We start from the raw sequence: 16,181 nt of genomic DNA, 5'->3' as shown, positions 1-16,181 counted from the left end.
GTTGCATCCAGGTAAGGAACAGCTTTGAACTAATAGGCTGAAATCTAAGCCTTGAAGTCATTTTAGACTGGTGAAAACGGGCAGGGATGGGGATCTATGCTTAGATGCAGGCCCTGGCTGGCGTGCGGAAGCGTTCACATCCATGCAAGAGCAGATGTTTGCTTTCAAACGTAATTCCAATTGCATGTGTGGCTCTTTAATAGAAACCTGCTGCCTTGCCTCTTGGCTGCTCCCTGCAATGAAGTTGAGTTCAACTGAAAACCAAAGACGCACACGTTTGCATGCTCGCGCAACTTGGAAAACTGAATAAAAGACCGAGCATTGTCGTTCCCAACTGCTGTTTGTGACTTTGCCAAGATATCTAACATTCTGAATGCTAAATGTGAAGTGGAATGTGGGGCCACCACCCACCTCTCAGCATGGTTGGATATATTATCCTAATAGATGTGCCTAATTGGCCATTACTGCGATTCCCATCATGCACTGGGTGTGCCACTTTGCTTCAATGCCCAACAATGAGGGTCTGTTTATAGGATGGGATGGGCTGGACAATTAATTTTATTTGAAAATTGGGCTTTTGAATAAAACAGGCATTCTCTCCCAAGGATTTTTCATTTCCCCATGGCGTTGAGCCATATGGCTTTAAAAGCCTGCAATGTTCAGAACGTGACTTGAAGCTTGCATGCTTGATATCAGGATTGGTAGTGGGTGTAAGACCCACTTTTTGCATTTGCATTCTCAAGTAAAGTATCTGAAACATTTAACTAGGGCTGCTTCAAGAAGAGCCCCCTTAAATAGTCTGGTTTATACTAAAACTGGCGATAGGCTACTACATTGGCCCTAAAGCAGGGATGGGGAACCTGGTGCCCCTCCAGATGATGTTGGACTACAACTCCCATCAACCTTCAACATACATTGGCCATGCTGGTTGGGGCTGGTGGGAGCTGGAGTCCAAAAACATCTGGGGGGACACCAGGTTTCCCATCCCTAGTTTAAGAGCTTGTGCTCACAGTGGTGCATAGCTTTTGCTATCAGGTGGGTTTTGAAAAGGGTGGGACATGGAATCTTTCCTTTTTGAAATATAGTGTGGAATCTTCTTTAAGACCCATTGAATGTAGTGGCAGGAGGGGGTGATAACCAGATGTGTGTGAGCAGATCTCATTCAGGTTCTGTTACTCTGGCTTTCCCATGGCTTCAAAAGCATGAAATAGTTCTCCTGTGCCAACCTCTGCCTTTTCCAGTCCTCTGTGTGTGTGATGTGTGTGTGTGTGTGAGAGAGAGAGAGAATGAGAATTTTAACATGCCTTGTTCCATGCTTTTGACTAATTATGTGTGTGTTTTCTCTTGCCATCACTTCCTCAGGGCTCCGGATTCAAATGGCGATCTCTCAGCCAGTCACCCGAGCAGCACAGGTAAGTGCCTTTGTTTCTTTCTGCAAGGAGAATTTAAGCAGAATCAGCAAATCCTTTTCTGTCTCTGAGTCAGGCTAAGCATGTAGCTGTGCGGTATTTGTTAGCTGTATACAGACTAAATAGAAGGCAACCTTCTCCTTGAGGCATAATGCTGCATCCATAATCTCTCTCTTCTCTCTCCTCCCCCCCCCTCATTTATTTGTTCCACTGTGGCTTGTTAATCACTGATCACAGCTGTGACACGTGCGGCCACCCCAGCTCAGTTAATAGTCTCTGGGGTGTGAACGGCCTTCAGGGAAGGCTTTAATGATGGGCCCTTCACTCCTGCCTCTGAATGAGGAGCTCCTTCAATAGCAACAATGGCTTGACTGATTTCTAAAAGACAGAGTGCAAAGGGATCATCTCCGGGAGTTTTTGACATTTCCCCCCCCCCTCCTGGGGTGCACATGATAGGAAGGTAGAGACCTTGGCCTTTCAACATATGGGTTATTTCCCAAAGCATAGTCAAGGCATTTGGCTTTCCCTGTGGGGTAGTCTGCTTAATCAGCGGGCGCCTGGCCCCCCTTGCTGCATCAGATAGCGCTCCTGCATCCTGGGGTTGTTCTGCATGTGCAGCTGTGGGCTGAATTCCCCCCACCTCTACCCCAAGATAAAGACCAAGATGATAAGAAGTAGGCTCCTGTGTGTCATAATTTTTAAGAAGGCTCTTGCCTTATCTGAACAAACTTCCGAACAGATCCTGAACGCAGTCCAATGCAAATGGCTGATGGTTGTATTTCTGTACTGCACTGTAGTGTAGTGTAGCCTGTGGGCCATATCCAACCGCCCGTGTTTTTGTAATCCTCAAGACCCCCTCAAATGTGTCAGTTTAAAAAAATAAAAACCTTGACCACTCCTGTGCATCCTCTGATGTGATGTCATGATGCCAAAAGGTTTTCTTGACTCAAAAAGGTCCCCCCAAATTTTTTCCATTCTTTAGAATTTAAACAAATATTTTTTCAAAACAAATTACTGACCGCTCCTGTGGGTAGTTTCCCTTTTGGAAGACAGCCTTGAGAACTGCAGTTATTGCCACACCCTGGAGCATTGGCCATGGGTCATTGTGGCCCTTGGACTGAAAAAGGTTAGCCACCCCTGCTATTGCACCTGAAAGTGCATGTCACCATTGTGTTGTGCTGCTATTCCCATTTTACTGATGCAAACTAGAGTTGGAAATAACTAGAGTCCACAATCAAGTGGAATTTGAACCTACGTTTGTAGCATTGAGACCAAACACACTACTCACTGAATTGCACTGGATTAGTCCCATAAGGGAGTGTATCCAGTGCCATGCAAACAGGAGTGAATCACAGACATAAAATAGGTAGACCACATAGAGCAGTATTCCCCACACTGGTGCCCTCTGCTGATGGGAAATGTAATCAAACAGATCTGGAGGATACCATGCTGGGGAAGGGTGATGTAAAATATGTAACAGGTTGTCTCCATTGTCATAGCAAAGCTATTGTTGCCACCGTTCCTCTTTTCCAGGGAGTATATTGAAGCTGCCGATCAGTGCTCAATTACAGGAGGGGCATTCTCTTGTCTTTTATGACAGCCTACTTAGCTACTGTGTTAGAAATCTCTAGGATGAGTATCATTTGCCCCTCCTACTATTCAAAGCTGCCCCCCATCATCTGTCTCTAAACACTGTGTGTTTGCGGTTCTGTTTCTAGCTGAGGATTTTGTTGTCTTCTGGCTGGCTTGTTGCCTTGTGATAGTCGGAGTGTGAGCAACTGTCTGCAGGGCACTTACTCAGCTTGTGGTGCATTGTTGTCTGGAGTGCATAGTCTGATCTGTAATATGGCAATCTATTCATTAGATACCTCACAGGATGAGGCTGGCTTAGAAGTTCTTCTGGTCTGTGTTAGTGATTTAGTTGAGTTTTGCTGCCTGATGCAGATGGCTCAAAGAAAAATATGAATATTACAGATCAGTAAAAGCACCACTTCCTATTCTAGTTTGGAGGCTTTAGGGAGACATAGTGAAGCTGTAAGAGCACATGGCAGATGGCCTGGGCTATCTAAGCCCTTTATCATCATGCTTTAAATCTTCCTTCCTTGACCATGAGTCTCTAGATGTGCTAGCTGATGATGATGTGGTTGCACCCCAACATTTGGGGACCCATGGGTGGGGAAAGCTGCTTTAAAGCATAGAGATAAGGATATGAAGCCAACAACGTTTTACTTTGGAGAGGGAACTCTGATCTTTCTCCCCCACCCAAAAAAAAAAATCTGCTTCACTTGTGTTTTGCAAAATGATTTGGTGTCGCCCCTAAGTTCTCATGAAACAGCAGCTTTCACACAAGAGGAGAATGTTGATTCACATAAGGTAGCTGCACAGGTCCATGCAGAGGTGTAAAGAAATTTCTTACAGTATGCTTATTTCTGAGCTGCTTGGGTGTTGATTTAAAATGTTAATGAGGGGAAAAGAAATTTCAAGTTATGAAACCTAGCAATTAGGTATAGGGTGATCGGATCGAGCTGCCTTGGAATTGGCTGAATATATCTCATGAAATCATCTTGTCAGGAGGAAGACTTTTGTCTATTATACATGAGCAAGGAAAATCCTTTTGGCAAGTCAACAAGGCAGCCATGTTATGTGAAATGAGGAGCATGTGAAGCAAGTAGACATTTTAGGGGCTGCCTTTCTGTGTCTGTTCACAGTGCAGGAAGCTTGGAGTAGCCCAAGGGCCTTGGACTCCTTCCCTTCAAGCCACAGCTAAAATTGTTTTCATGAATTATGTTGGGGGCAACTTGTAATCGTCAACACCTTTCACTTGATGCACAGATTGTGGAAATCAAATGCCCTTCTTGCCGTCACCTGTGAAAGCATCCTACCTCATTTCAGCCATATTTCTTTCCCCAAACTTGTAAACAGAACCCAGGAATACTGGTGCTCTTGGGGCTGGTTCACACATGCGTATACATCACTTGATGGCTTCCAGCTGAAGTGTGTGTACAGGATCCTTTGCATTACACTTGAGGTGATTATCCAACTGTGGTGTTGGATTTGCCTTTCCTCATTCACACCATGCCCATTGCTTATTGCTGCAGTCCAATGATGAACCTGTACGGTGAACCAGCTTTCATCAGACAGCTACCATGCTTTCTTAAAATAGTCCATATTTGCTCCTCTAACAGATTGCTTTTGCATCAGGGTTGGGCAACCTATGGCTCTCCAGATGTTTCTGGACTACAACTCCCATCATTGCTGGCCGTTGGCCATGCTGTCTGGGAGTGGTGGGAGTTGGAAGTCTGGCAACATCTAGAGGGCCACAGATCCAGCATCCCTGCTTTAAAGGACAAAACCAGCACTTTAAACTGAGCCTGGAAATGAAAGGGTATCAGTTTTCCTGAATCAAGCTAAAAACAGCATGCCCATTGGAATGAGGATGAAACAATAGCTGATGAGGATAGGTCTGCCTAATGTAGAAGCTTGGTGCATTTTCCATCCCACCCGCACCATCAGTGACTGCCAGGGAAAGGTTGTTGAGCTAGTTGTCCCTTTAAGATGATCTGGATGGCCATTCTCTGTTGAAAGTCAGCCATTCTGACACTTGGCTTGGAGTAGCTGGAATTTCTGTCTTAAATAAGAGATGACTTGGCTCCACCATATTTAGAAAGATGGCTTCTAATCTATCAACATCTATATATTTCATATATGATATGTATGAAGCAAACAACTTCCAGTTGTAATATATGTCTGCTGTAGCTTTAATAGATGAATATTAAGGATTTGTTGAATTTGGCTACCAATGGGAAGTCAGTCCAGATACTAATTCCTTAATTAGTATTATATCATTCTTAGTTGTAGCAACTTCTGTGTATCCTTCACTGGACCCTGAAAAGGATTGCATGGAGTTTTTAAGTAGTCCATTTAATTCAATAAATATCACCAGTGACTCTTCACCAGAATATATTCTGTTAATGAAGCATCAGTTTGCTCTCATATTAAATTCTGTAAACCAATAATACCCATTGTTTAAAATATCAATAGCTACCAAGTTACCAAAAATGTTTTTTTTCCCCAAAAAACATAGCATCTCCTTTTGAATGAGAAGCTCACAGAAGGGCACAAAATTCAGAATGGCTAGGGCTTTGGGGAAGTTAACACTTATGCAATGCAGGTGACCCCAAAGTGTGGTTCCTGTAAAATTCCATATGGTACACCTCTTCAATATCAGTCTTGCACTATATAGTCAGAATCCAATAAATGAGTTGCAGCACATGTGTATATGTGTAATAACGCTGAGTACTGTTTAAGGCTGGGACAGAGGGCTTGCGGCTCTGCAGATATTGTTGGACACCAACTCCCATCAGCCCAAGCCTACATGGCCAATGGTTAGAAATTATGGGAGTTGTAGTCCAGCAACATGTAGAGGGCCATAGATTCTCCCCATCTGGTTTAACTCAATAGAGAAGCCTATTTGTTATCACTGTTTGGTTCACCTGCCTCTTTCTGTTTTGGTTTTCTTGGCTGTGTCATTGTGCCTGCATCTACTCATTGTTACTTTGCCCACTCTGAGCCCCTACCTGGATTTGTCAAAGCTGGATTATAGGGAAGGCTGCTCCCCCCCCCTTTGCTTTGTTGGTTTACACTGCCCCTCCCTGTCCCCAGATTAAAGGGAGAAGAGATGTGGCCTGTAAAGGAAGCCTTAGTGCAGGGCAAACACTTGAACCAGCTGCTTGACCAAGTGGGGCAATACTGATTTTTGCCACCCACCTGCCCTGTGTTTGAAGGCTCTTTGAAACTGTCTCGTTTGTTGAGACTCTTTTGTGCAAGCTAGGGAGGCTTCTATAACTTAATCATAGTGTGTGGAGGTGTGGGAGGGGGCAAGTGAAGATGAATCGTATATAGCTTTGGAAAACATGGCCTGTTGGTGTCACCTGTGCAATTCCTGGGGAATGTCAGCAACTGACTCCTTTCCCCTTGTTCGTTTCAGGAAGGTGATCACCGTGGAGAAGGAGGAGAGTCAGGCCTTTGGCTTTGAGATTCAGGTGAGAATCCCTTCCATCTGCCTCTTAACTCAGGGAGTCAGCATTCAGCAAAGGTACTTGTGTGTTGTGAATTGCAATCCATGGGAGTTGAGGACCATTTAAAAAACCCACATTAGCATGTTTGTGACTTTTGCCGTAGCTGCATTTCAAATAGCGAAATTTCCATCTTTAAAGTCAAGGTTTGGTTTTCAGAGTTGTGAATCTGGCATTTCAGCATAGTCTTGATTTTCAAAATTCAAATTTGCGTAATGGGAAATACCAAATCTTAGGTTTTGTTTTTGGTCTTGCTGTGTTTGCCGTGTGTTTCTGGATCCTTGAGCTTCTGGGAGATAGCTGTTCACTGTGCAGGTTTATCTGTCTCCTCAGATAATATTCAAGCTATGGCAGAACTTACATGTTATTGGGTGACCACAGTCTGATCTTTTAAAAAAAAAAAAAAAACGGTCTTCTTGACTCCTTTCAGACCTATGGGCTACACCACCAGGACACAAAACGTGTGGAGATGTTCACCTTTGTATGTCGTGTGCATGATGATAGCCCAGCCCAGGTAGCAGGCCTGAAACCAGGTAAGAGATGTCACACTTTACTATTTGAAACCTAATGAACTGCTTTAAGTTTTCACCCTTGTAGCATAGCTTGCTTTGAGACATGTTTGGCTGGAGAAACTGAGCAAATTCTGGTCAAATTTCATAGCTATGTGGTCTTTAATCAAGAGTGGGTGTGTTTTGATAATTCCTTGAAGATGAAAATAAAAGGTGGGAAACTAGGTGCCAACAGTCCATGATTAAGCCAGTCAGGAAATCTCAGTGCATACTATCATTGCTCTTTGGGGCGGGGGGGGGGGTGTCTCAATTTTAGGTAGTGCTGGGTGTACTGGGGAATACCTGGCAGTTCAAGGGCAGTGCTGGGCCCAGGTTTTGGAGGGCCTGTGTAATTCCCTCAGAGTTCTGTGCTCAGAATAAGGAGGCACAGACTGACAATCACTCTGGAGTCAAATAGGCAGACCTGTCCCAGGGGAGGGGGTTGCAAATAAAGGTAACTGCCCCAGGTCCCAAACTTTGGGGTCCCCTGCTCCTGGCACCCACAGCCACAAGCTAGGGCCAACAAACCCACTGCCTGCCTGACCCTGCCATCTCCTGCATCCTCCCTTCCTCAAGCAGCAGCAAAACAACAAAAGGTAAGCTGAGGAAGAGCCACTGCTGCCACCATCACCACGTAGAGCAGAAGAGATGGCAGAGGGTTGGGGGGGAGATGAAGGCAGTGTGGGGCCACGCAGTGTCGTTTGCCTCAGGCCACACACACACACACAGAGCTCTGCAAATAGATTCACTCGTAAACTTCACATAACTAGTTAATGAACAGTTATAAGACAAAAGAATAGAACAATAGACATCGCCGTAATCCATCCCTGTCCCTGGTTGGATGCTTGGCAACAATGAGTTTGTTGAGCAGATGAATAAATTATGACAGTTGCCTCTTGATAGATAGGAAATGGCCGTCTGTCACAGGTTTTTTCAGTCAGAATTGACACTTCTTCCTGCTCCCTCCTCTCCACTTTCTTCTCTTTTCCTTTCTCCCTCAGAGCTCTGCCTCCAGTTCCTTCACTCTGCTGCTGTCCCTCCTGTCCCCTTTGCTCCCCCCACAGGCCTTCCTTCACTGACTCTCACTCCCCTTTCTCACCATTCCGTGCCCCTCCCCTTTGCCACCCCCTACGGCATTACACCTCCTCCTGGGCAGAATACTTTCAGTGGGGCCCCTCCCTGGACTGCCCCCCCACCTCCCATTTTTCTGTTCATTTGGCCAATTCCTCTGGGCGCATTCCAAAGGGGAGAGTGAGACAAAGGATTCTGTTCTATCTCTTCACTATGATCAATTGAGCAGGCAGTAGCAGCAAAGAGGTGGCCTCAGGAGGCTCCAAGGGTTGACGGCCCCTGCAGTGATGTGGGTCTCAGCAGTTACCCCATGATGCCTACCCCATGATGCCTACCCCTGATGCTGGTGGGTGAAGGAGGGCTGGGCTCAAAAGCAAAAAAAAAAACCTTAGTTCACTTAAACCAGGGATGGGGAACTTGTGGCCCTCCACATGATGGGTTGGAGTCCAGCATCTGGAGGACCAGAAGTTAGTCACCCCTGATTTAGAAAGTATCCCAGAAAAAGGGGACAGTTTAAACTGTAGAATGGAGGGAGAAAAATGAGATTAGAGGAGAATGAAGATAAACAGCTGCCTACTTTGCACCTCATCACAAGATTCAACTCCCTCCTTCTTGAGCCTCAGAGAGAGGCTTACGCTCTGAGACCCAGTAACTCAAGCCATGGCAACTCTGCCAGGTATGGGGAAGAGTATTGGCAGGAGAGTGCTCAGCAATAAGTGGTGTCAGAGCATTAATATAAGGGCAGTGGTGTCCTTGTTGACACCACTGTGGCTCCTTCATCTCCCCACAATCACTAAACAGAAAGGAGCAGGCCAGCAAAGCAATGAGAGGTGCATGTTCACTGCTACGTCTTCTCCTGGTGTCTCAGCTAGGTGGGAGAAAAGCTCAGTATTGGTTGATCCCTCAAGATGAAACCCTTTCTCCCCTATCTGTCAAAAAAAAAAGTGTAGGCCTTCTGTTTTGAGTTTCTCAAGAGAATGAGAGATGAACCCAGAATAGGAAATGAGGGCACTGGTTTCTTCCCCCAACTCCTGTTTCCAAAGTTGTTCTGCTCCCAGCAAAGCCACTGCTGCTTGAGGAAGAGGAGGAAGGGAGTTTAGAGCAAAGGAAGTGGGAGAGGCGTTGCCCAACTTAAAATAGGCCATGTGTGATCATACATCCCAGACAAGAAAGGGTTCCCCATTCTTGAAGCAGGCAAGAAATAAGATGGCAGGAGCCTGGTGCCTTTATTGAGGGTGGGTGAGGACCACACCACGGAGGCCTCTTCTCCCAATGAATCTGCTTGTGCTTGCCTCTGGTGAAGATATGCGGATTCACTTCTTGCCGGGCGTCAAAGCCATTAATGACTTCATAGACAGGAGGCTAGGAAATGAGCAGCTGAGGGCAATGCATGTGACTTTTTCTCTACAATGTGCCCAGCTGTTCTGTTCCCAGGAGAGCTGATGTTTGTGTGGCTGTTCACAGGGTCACATTGACAGCAGGCAGACTGGCAAGACGGGAGTCCAGGTGCTTCATAGGACTTAGCGTTGCAAGCATCGCTCCCTTCCTTTCTCCCAGTTACTCCAAGGGTGTCCTTTCCCCCCTCTTTGCACTGCAGATTATTTTCAAAGGGCACGTACACATATATGTCCAGGCTTCTGGATGTGCCATCATTCCATGAGAGTGCAGAAAAGCTGCAGAACGTGATAATGACTACCAAATCAAAAATCTGTACTCTCATTTTTTTAAAAAATTAATAAATGTGTTTGGGGGAGGGGGGCTCGCTAACCCTTGAGATTACAACAAGATGCTTGAAAGTATCAGGGAATGCGTGGTGAAATTTGAAGCTGAATGAGCTGAATAAGAAATTGCTGAACAAGTTTATTCCAGTTGTCTAGGGTAAGGCTTCTTTGTTTTTTGCTTTTAATAGAGCTCCTTGGCCCATGACTAGTAGGGCAGAACAGATTAAGCAAAAGCAGCAGTGGTGCTAATTTGCATAACCTATACAGGTCACAAAATTCAACTTTTATCGCAGAATTTTCTACCTTGGCGCATAAGTACCGTCTAGTACAGTGGTGGCCAATGTGGTACCCTCCTAGATGTTGTTGAGTCTACAACTCCCATCAACTTTGACCATGCCCTGGCAGGCTGGGACTGATGGGAGTTGTAATCCATAACATTTGGAGGACATCACATTAGCTACTTCTCATCTACTACATATAGCGTAGCACAGATCCTCTAATGCAGGTGTGGGGAACCTGTGGCCCTCCAGATGTTCCTGATCTACAGCTCCCATCATCCCTAACCATTGGTCATGCTGGGGCTGATGGGAATTGTAATTCAGCAACATGTGGAAGGCCGAAGGTTCATACCTGCTGTAATGCCAGGAGGGAACCAGACATGCTTGCTCAGCCCTTTTTATGCTGTGAAAAGGATGCCAGCACCTCATGCTTTTTGTTCATCTCTGCTCCATAGGAGACACAATCACAGGCGTGAACGGACTTAATGTAGAGGGGATCCGCCACCGTGAGATTGTTGAGATCATCAAAGGGTCTGGAAATGTGCTCAGGTGAGAGTGACGGGGTGGTTACATTAGGGAGACACGGGCTCACTCAGCACCCACTGCTTTTCCACCAGTGTAGTATAATGGTCTCCAGCCAACCAGTGCTAATCAGATTCTTACCCTATCCAGGCTAGAGACCTTGTATGGCACGTCAATCCGAAGGGCGGAGCTAGAGGCCCGTTTGCAATACCTCAAGGTTAGTGGTGCTTAAGTGAAGGCTACATAGATGAATGAATGAAGCAATTTTTATTTTAATAAGCTTATTATTACAAATACAAGGCTGTAAAATATAAAACAAAACAAATGGCAAAAATACAAGCGTGTATACAGCTGAATTGTTGGACTAGGATAACTTACGACTCTTTGCATCATATATGTTTGTGGTTAGTTTCTTTGCTGCTACAATAAACAAAAATACTCTGTGGATGGTGCACTTCTTTTGTTCTCCCAATAAAGAGCAGATTTTGTTCAGGTCATTCCCAAGAGTAGTGGGAGCATCAAGAAGAGGCAGTCCGGGATAAACATAGCAGAGGGCTGTAGCTTGGCAATGAGTGGCACCCTGATTCTGAAATCTGTACTTCAGGCTTTATATAACCAGAGCTCTGTGCATTTACCGGGATGCTGTGCAATCGGAATCACGGGACGCTTCCTTATACTGAGTTGCCAGACCATTGGCCCATCTAGCACAATATTGTCGACTGACTGACTGCAGCGCTACAGGGTGCCTGTTAGGCAGGAAGAGCGAAGTCTTTCCCTTCTACTACTACCTGATCCTTTTAACAGGAGATGCTGGGGGCTCAACTGGACCTTTTACGTGCAAAGCATGTGCTCTGCCACTGAGCGATGCCCCTTTTGTCCAGGACCTGGCTGAGAATTTGTCATCTCGTGTCTTCTAGACACAAGGCTGCTGGCCCTTGTGGCTGCTAAGAGGGGCTTGGGAAATAGGTAGGCAGTCTGATGAAGTTCAGAAGCCAGGAGGTGGTTGAGCAGTACTTGAGCACTCCTCTGTTTGTGGCTCTTGTTCCTTCTCTCTGCCACTTATATATTTCCTATAGGCTTTTGCAAAGCATCCCAGAGTCCCTGAAACCTTGGGCTGGGGGAGAAGCTGTTCAGCCTATGTATATGTGCAAATTAAATGTGCAAGAACCAAACTGCCAACAGATTTTAAAACATCAATAAAAACTGGCTTCTTTGCATTGCAGCAAACGCTCTATGAGAAATGGGGGGAGTATCGGTCACTGATGGTGCAGGAACAGCGCCTGGTCCGTGGTGAGTGACAGGAAAAGGGTGACCAAGCCACCTTTGCATAAGCAACATCTAGACCAGTCTCCTCCAACCTAGTGCCTACCAGATGTTGTTGGACTACAACTCCCATCATCCCCAACCATTGGTCATGCTGGCTGGGGCTGATGGGAATCGAACAAAACTTGAAGGGCACCAGGTTGGGGAAGGCTGATCTAAACCATTTCACAACTGTAAACTCTGAATGACTTTGATTACATAATAAATGTATTGTGGGTTGTGGGGGGCAGTACTAAATGTCTTTAGTCATGAAATTCTCTTTGGAGACTCCTCTCCAAGTGCCATCACTGAGTGAGATCTGGTGGGTGGCTACAAGAGAGAGGGTATTCTCTGTGACAGTGACCAAGCCATGCAGCTGAACCCTTTTAGTTGTATAACCCATTTAAAATTATTCCTATTTTATTTTACGCTGTTAGAGACTGGCTATTCCTCCCTGTATCTAAGCTCAGGAGTGCTCATGAAGCCCTTTAAAAACTAGATAATGCTTGAATATAGAGTTAACGCTCTCCATAAGGTTGTCCTGCCATTTTATGCAACTGTTCATCTTAAATGTCGGGCTCCCCCCCGCCCAATGTGGAACAGTCTTAATTTGTCTGACTTCCCTGGGGAACCTTCTGCCCCCCAGATGTTGTTGGACTCAGTCTCCCATCAGCCCCAGCCAGCATGGCCAGTGGTTAAGGGATGATGGGAGTTGCCCTTCAGATGTTGTTGGACTACACCAGGATGGCTACCTTTCTATTTATGGTTCAGTGATTTATTTGGGGCTCCTGAGCCACTGTGGTCCATACTAGGGGCCTGGACTAGGTTGGGTGCATCTCCTGAACCGATAAACACCACCATTTTGGAAAAGCAAAGGTTTGGACCAGTTCTGTCCCCACCCTAACGAGAATAATTCTTTCCTGCTAGGGATTGTGGTTAAAGACCCCAGTATCTATGACACCCTGGAGTCTGTGCGTTCCTCCCTGTATGGCACTCGGTTGGCAAGAGGCTCTACGCCCTACGGGATGCTGTTGCCAGGAGCAAGTAGCACCTACAGTAGTGTGAGCTGCGTCAGCACTGCCACGGATGAGAGCGAGGATTCTGTTTACCAAACCTGCTTTTTTGACTCTGCCAATTCCTTGGACGTTGTCCCCACAGCCTCCCAGTCCTCATGCCCCCGGCCAATGCTCAGCCGCAGCGCCAGCGTCAAATGTGCCAGTAGCAACGGAGCTGCCCGATTCTGGGACAAGTCATGTGACCAAAAGAACTCTATGGCCGCACCTAAGCCCAGGAAGAGCAAAACGGGAAGCTTCCGCAAGAGACTGCTCAAGTTTATCCCTGGCTTGAACCGTTCCCTGGAGGAAGAAGAGAGCCAATTGTAAAAGGATATAATGTTGCCAGGGAAATGGGGGACGGGAGCCATCTCCCCTTTTATAAAGTTGGCTATTTATTTATTTATTTGGTAAGTGAGAGGATTTGGGCATCCCTTGGGGTAGTTCTCAAAGGACTCGCGCAAGCTTCCAAGAAGGCCTGGATGCTGGCAGTCTAGCTATGCTTGGACCTCAAGGGTTACTAGGACAGCTTGACTTGGGATAGCTCATGAGTACTGGGGTGGGGGCGGGATGGAGAAGAGAAGCTGAGTCTTCAAGGAAGAAGTCTGGGGAGAGAGCGGGTTAGCTCAAAAGGAAATGTAGCAAATGGCAAGGCCAAAGAAGCACAAGTGATCTGGTATTCTTAGATCATGGAAGGTTTTTTTAAAGTTAAGATTATTTCAGGAAACAGAGTAAACCAAGTCTGTTAATGCTCCTCAGTTCTTCCTTGCTGTTGCGGGGGGTTGGTGACTCCTGGAAGAGAGTGGAACTGGGAAATAGGAGTGCTGCTTCTGGCTCCTAATCAGCTAGGGATAAAAGCAAAAACAATATATCTTCTCGACAGATTGGGTGGCAGGGGTTTATAGATTATGGGCTTTGATTTAGGACTTGAAGAGGGGTATTAGCAGAACTGGCATGTTGACCTAGGGCATGAAGTAGCATATGAGGTTTAGAGCTCGAGATTTATATACATAAAGGTAGAGTGGGAGCGCCCAGACCTGGGATTAAAAATGGCTTTTAGAGGGAGGGGCTTAACAGAGCTACTGCAGTGTGTGATGGTCTGTACAAAATAATTGCTTGGGATAAGGTGCAGAGGAGACTTCAGGAGGTCTCCCCACCCTGTCACTTCTTAGTGAAACCTGTCAAAGGACAAGACCTACAAAAAGATTGCAGATCACTGGGCCAACCCCTTTTCCTTCCAGCCTGCAGGCCTTTGGCTTGGCTGTTTGTGAGCCTTGCTTGGGAGATCCAGTGGACGGATCCATCCTTGGGAGACCCAGCCGTCCACAGCAGCAAGCATTTTATCACATATTGTGATGGCCTTCTAATATCGAAATCTGGCTGTAACGTATGGGAATCCCTCTCACCGCCCCACCCCAGTCTCTGTGTAATTGTGGTTTTTTTGAGCTGCCGATCTGTCTCTGTAATCTCCTCAGAGGAGAACTCTTCACCAGCCACATCCTGCTTGTCTCGTTACCTCCAGAGGCTGGACTCCAGCTCCCTGCAAACCTCCCTCCAAGCACTTTTTTTTAAAAAAGATCCTATTTTATACTTTTTGTCTCACTGTTTTATGCAGCAGCTTTTAAAGGAGGGTGGCATGAAGGGAAGGTTCTCCCTGTGAGCACATGCATTGCTTCTTTATAAAGGCTTTCTGGCTGTAAGGAGATAGAGCAAAATGTTCACTGAGGAATATACACCTACCCAACAAGACTCCACCTGTGTTTATCTTGGTTTTAACTGTGACTCTTCAAAATGTTTATGAAGATGTTGATCTCTGTCAGAGCTCTACTCAAGGGTGAGGAACCTTTGGCCTACAGATGTTACTGAACTACAACTCCCATCATTCCTGACCATTGGCCACACTTGTTGGGACTGATAGAAGTTGTAGTTCAGCAACATCTGGAGGGCTAAAGGTTTCCCACAACTGCTCTACTCTCTTGCTCTTCTGAACTACAATTCCCAGGGTCTCTTAGGAACAAAAACTATGGAAGCCAAAATGAGTGAAGTGTATAGTGTGGACATGCTCTGTTGTCAATGGATCCCAGACAGAATGTCCTGGATTCTGTATGTGGCCTCGTAATGGTATCAAGTGCTGTTCCCAGGCAGGAGAAGAACCACACTGAGTTGAAATAATTAAGGCAAGCCATGGAGATCAGGCACCACAGTGTCATTTTAAGAAAAGAAGCTTCTAGAACAGGGATGGAGATTGGCCCTCCAGCTCTTACTGAATCACAATTCCCATCAGCCCCAGCCAGCATGGCTAATGGCCAGGGATGATGGATGTTGTATTTCAGTAACTTCTGCGGGGGGGAGGCTAAAGGTTCCCTACTCTTGTACTAGAACTAGCACAGAGGAAGGACAATAGGGACTTGGTGGGATGGATTAAGCTAAGTGAAGTCTTAATGGAGTGAAGCTGTTCCTGTAGTAGAAGCTTTACTTCTAATTGTTCTGTTCCAGTCTCTATTTGGGGGAAGGTTCTGGGTAAGAGCAACCAAAAAGGGAGCTTTCTTTTTGCAGTTGTAGCTTAACCTTATCTGAGGAAGTAGCTGCAGGAAGGGGAGGGAGGTGATGCAGGATAGAGGAAAAGTGGGCGAAGAGTGCACATTGACTGCTGTGTCTCAAAAGGAGATGCCCCACCCTTAAGTGAAAGCAAGGCCCGGAGATGGAGGAGTGGGGGAGGTTTGTTTAACAAGAGTACAGCTTATATACATGCAGAAAAATGTGACCCAATAAAGAGAAGGGAGGCTCTTTTGTACAGACATGTGCACCAATGTTTCAGAAGTTAATTTTTTGCATAAAAATTTAGTAAAGACTTTTTGCAATCAGGTAGTGTCGAGTCTCTCATTTTGCCCCAGCTACAAATGCTCAGTGGTTTGTCCAAACTCTCCTGCTTCATTTCTCAAGAAGCTGGGGAGGGCTGGTGGTTCTTCTGATTGCAAGGATTATTGAGTCACTGAAGCAGAAAGAGTTAATTCTCCTAAATTTTCGGTAGTTGGTTGCCCAGCTTTGGCTACAGCTGAGTACTGGTTGGGTGTCAAGGACTGTAAGTTCTGAGAGCAGATGGATCTTTTCTCCTGTAGCTGTCTGGAACTGGGATCCTCTGCTGTCAGTGTTGAGCTTGCCCAGTTGGATGCTGGGGCCCACATTTCCTCTGTACTGCTGAG

At 46.0% G+C, this 16,181-nt stretch overlaps 1 protein-coding gene across 1 annotated transcript in view; it reads left to right on the top strand.

The window, feature by feature from the left end:
* The window catches only part of TAMALIN (trafficking regulator and scaffold protein tamalin), a 40,792-nt gene extending 24,950 nt beyond the window's left edge, over positions 1–15,842 (top strand). Inside the window, exons 2-8 of the mRNA XM_061615216.1 lie at positions 1,363–1,412; positions 6,397–6,451; positions 6,915–7,017; positions 10,558–10,651; positions 10,775–10,841; positions 11,848–11,914; positions 12,854–15,842. Coding sequence (XP_061471200.1) covers positions 1,363–1,412; positions 6,397–6,451; positions 6,915–7,017; positions 10,558–10,651; positions 10,775–10,841; positions 11,848–11,914; positions 12,854–13,308 — 891 coding nt within the window. The 3' untranslated portion in view covers positions 13,309–15,842. The remainder of the gene's footprint in view (positions 1–1,362; positions 1,413–6,396; positions 6,452–6,914; positions 7,018–10,557; positions 10,652–10,774; positions 10,842–11,847; positions 11,915–12,853) is intronic.
* The last annotated feature ends 339 nt before the right edge of the window (positions 15,843–16,181 follow it).

Source organism: Rhineura floridana, chromosome 3 (genome assembly GCF_030035675.1).
Source record: "Rhineura floridana isolate rRhiFlo1 chromosome 3, rRhiFlo1.hap2, whole genome shotgun sequence".
NCBI lineage: Eukaryota > Metazoa > Chordata > Lepidosauria > Squamata > Rhineuridae > Rhineura > Rhineura floridana.
This window is presented reverse-complemented; position numbering and strand designations above follow the sequence as displayed.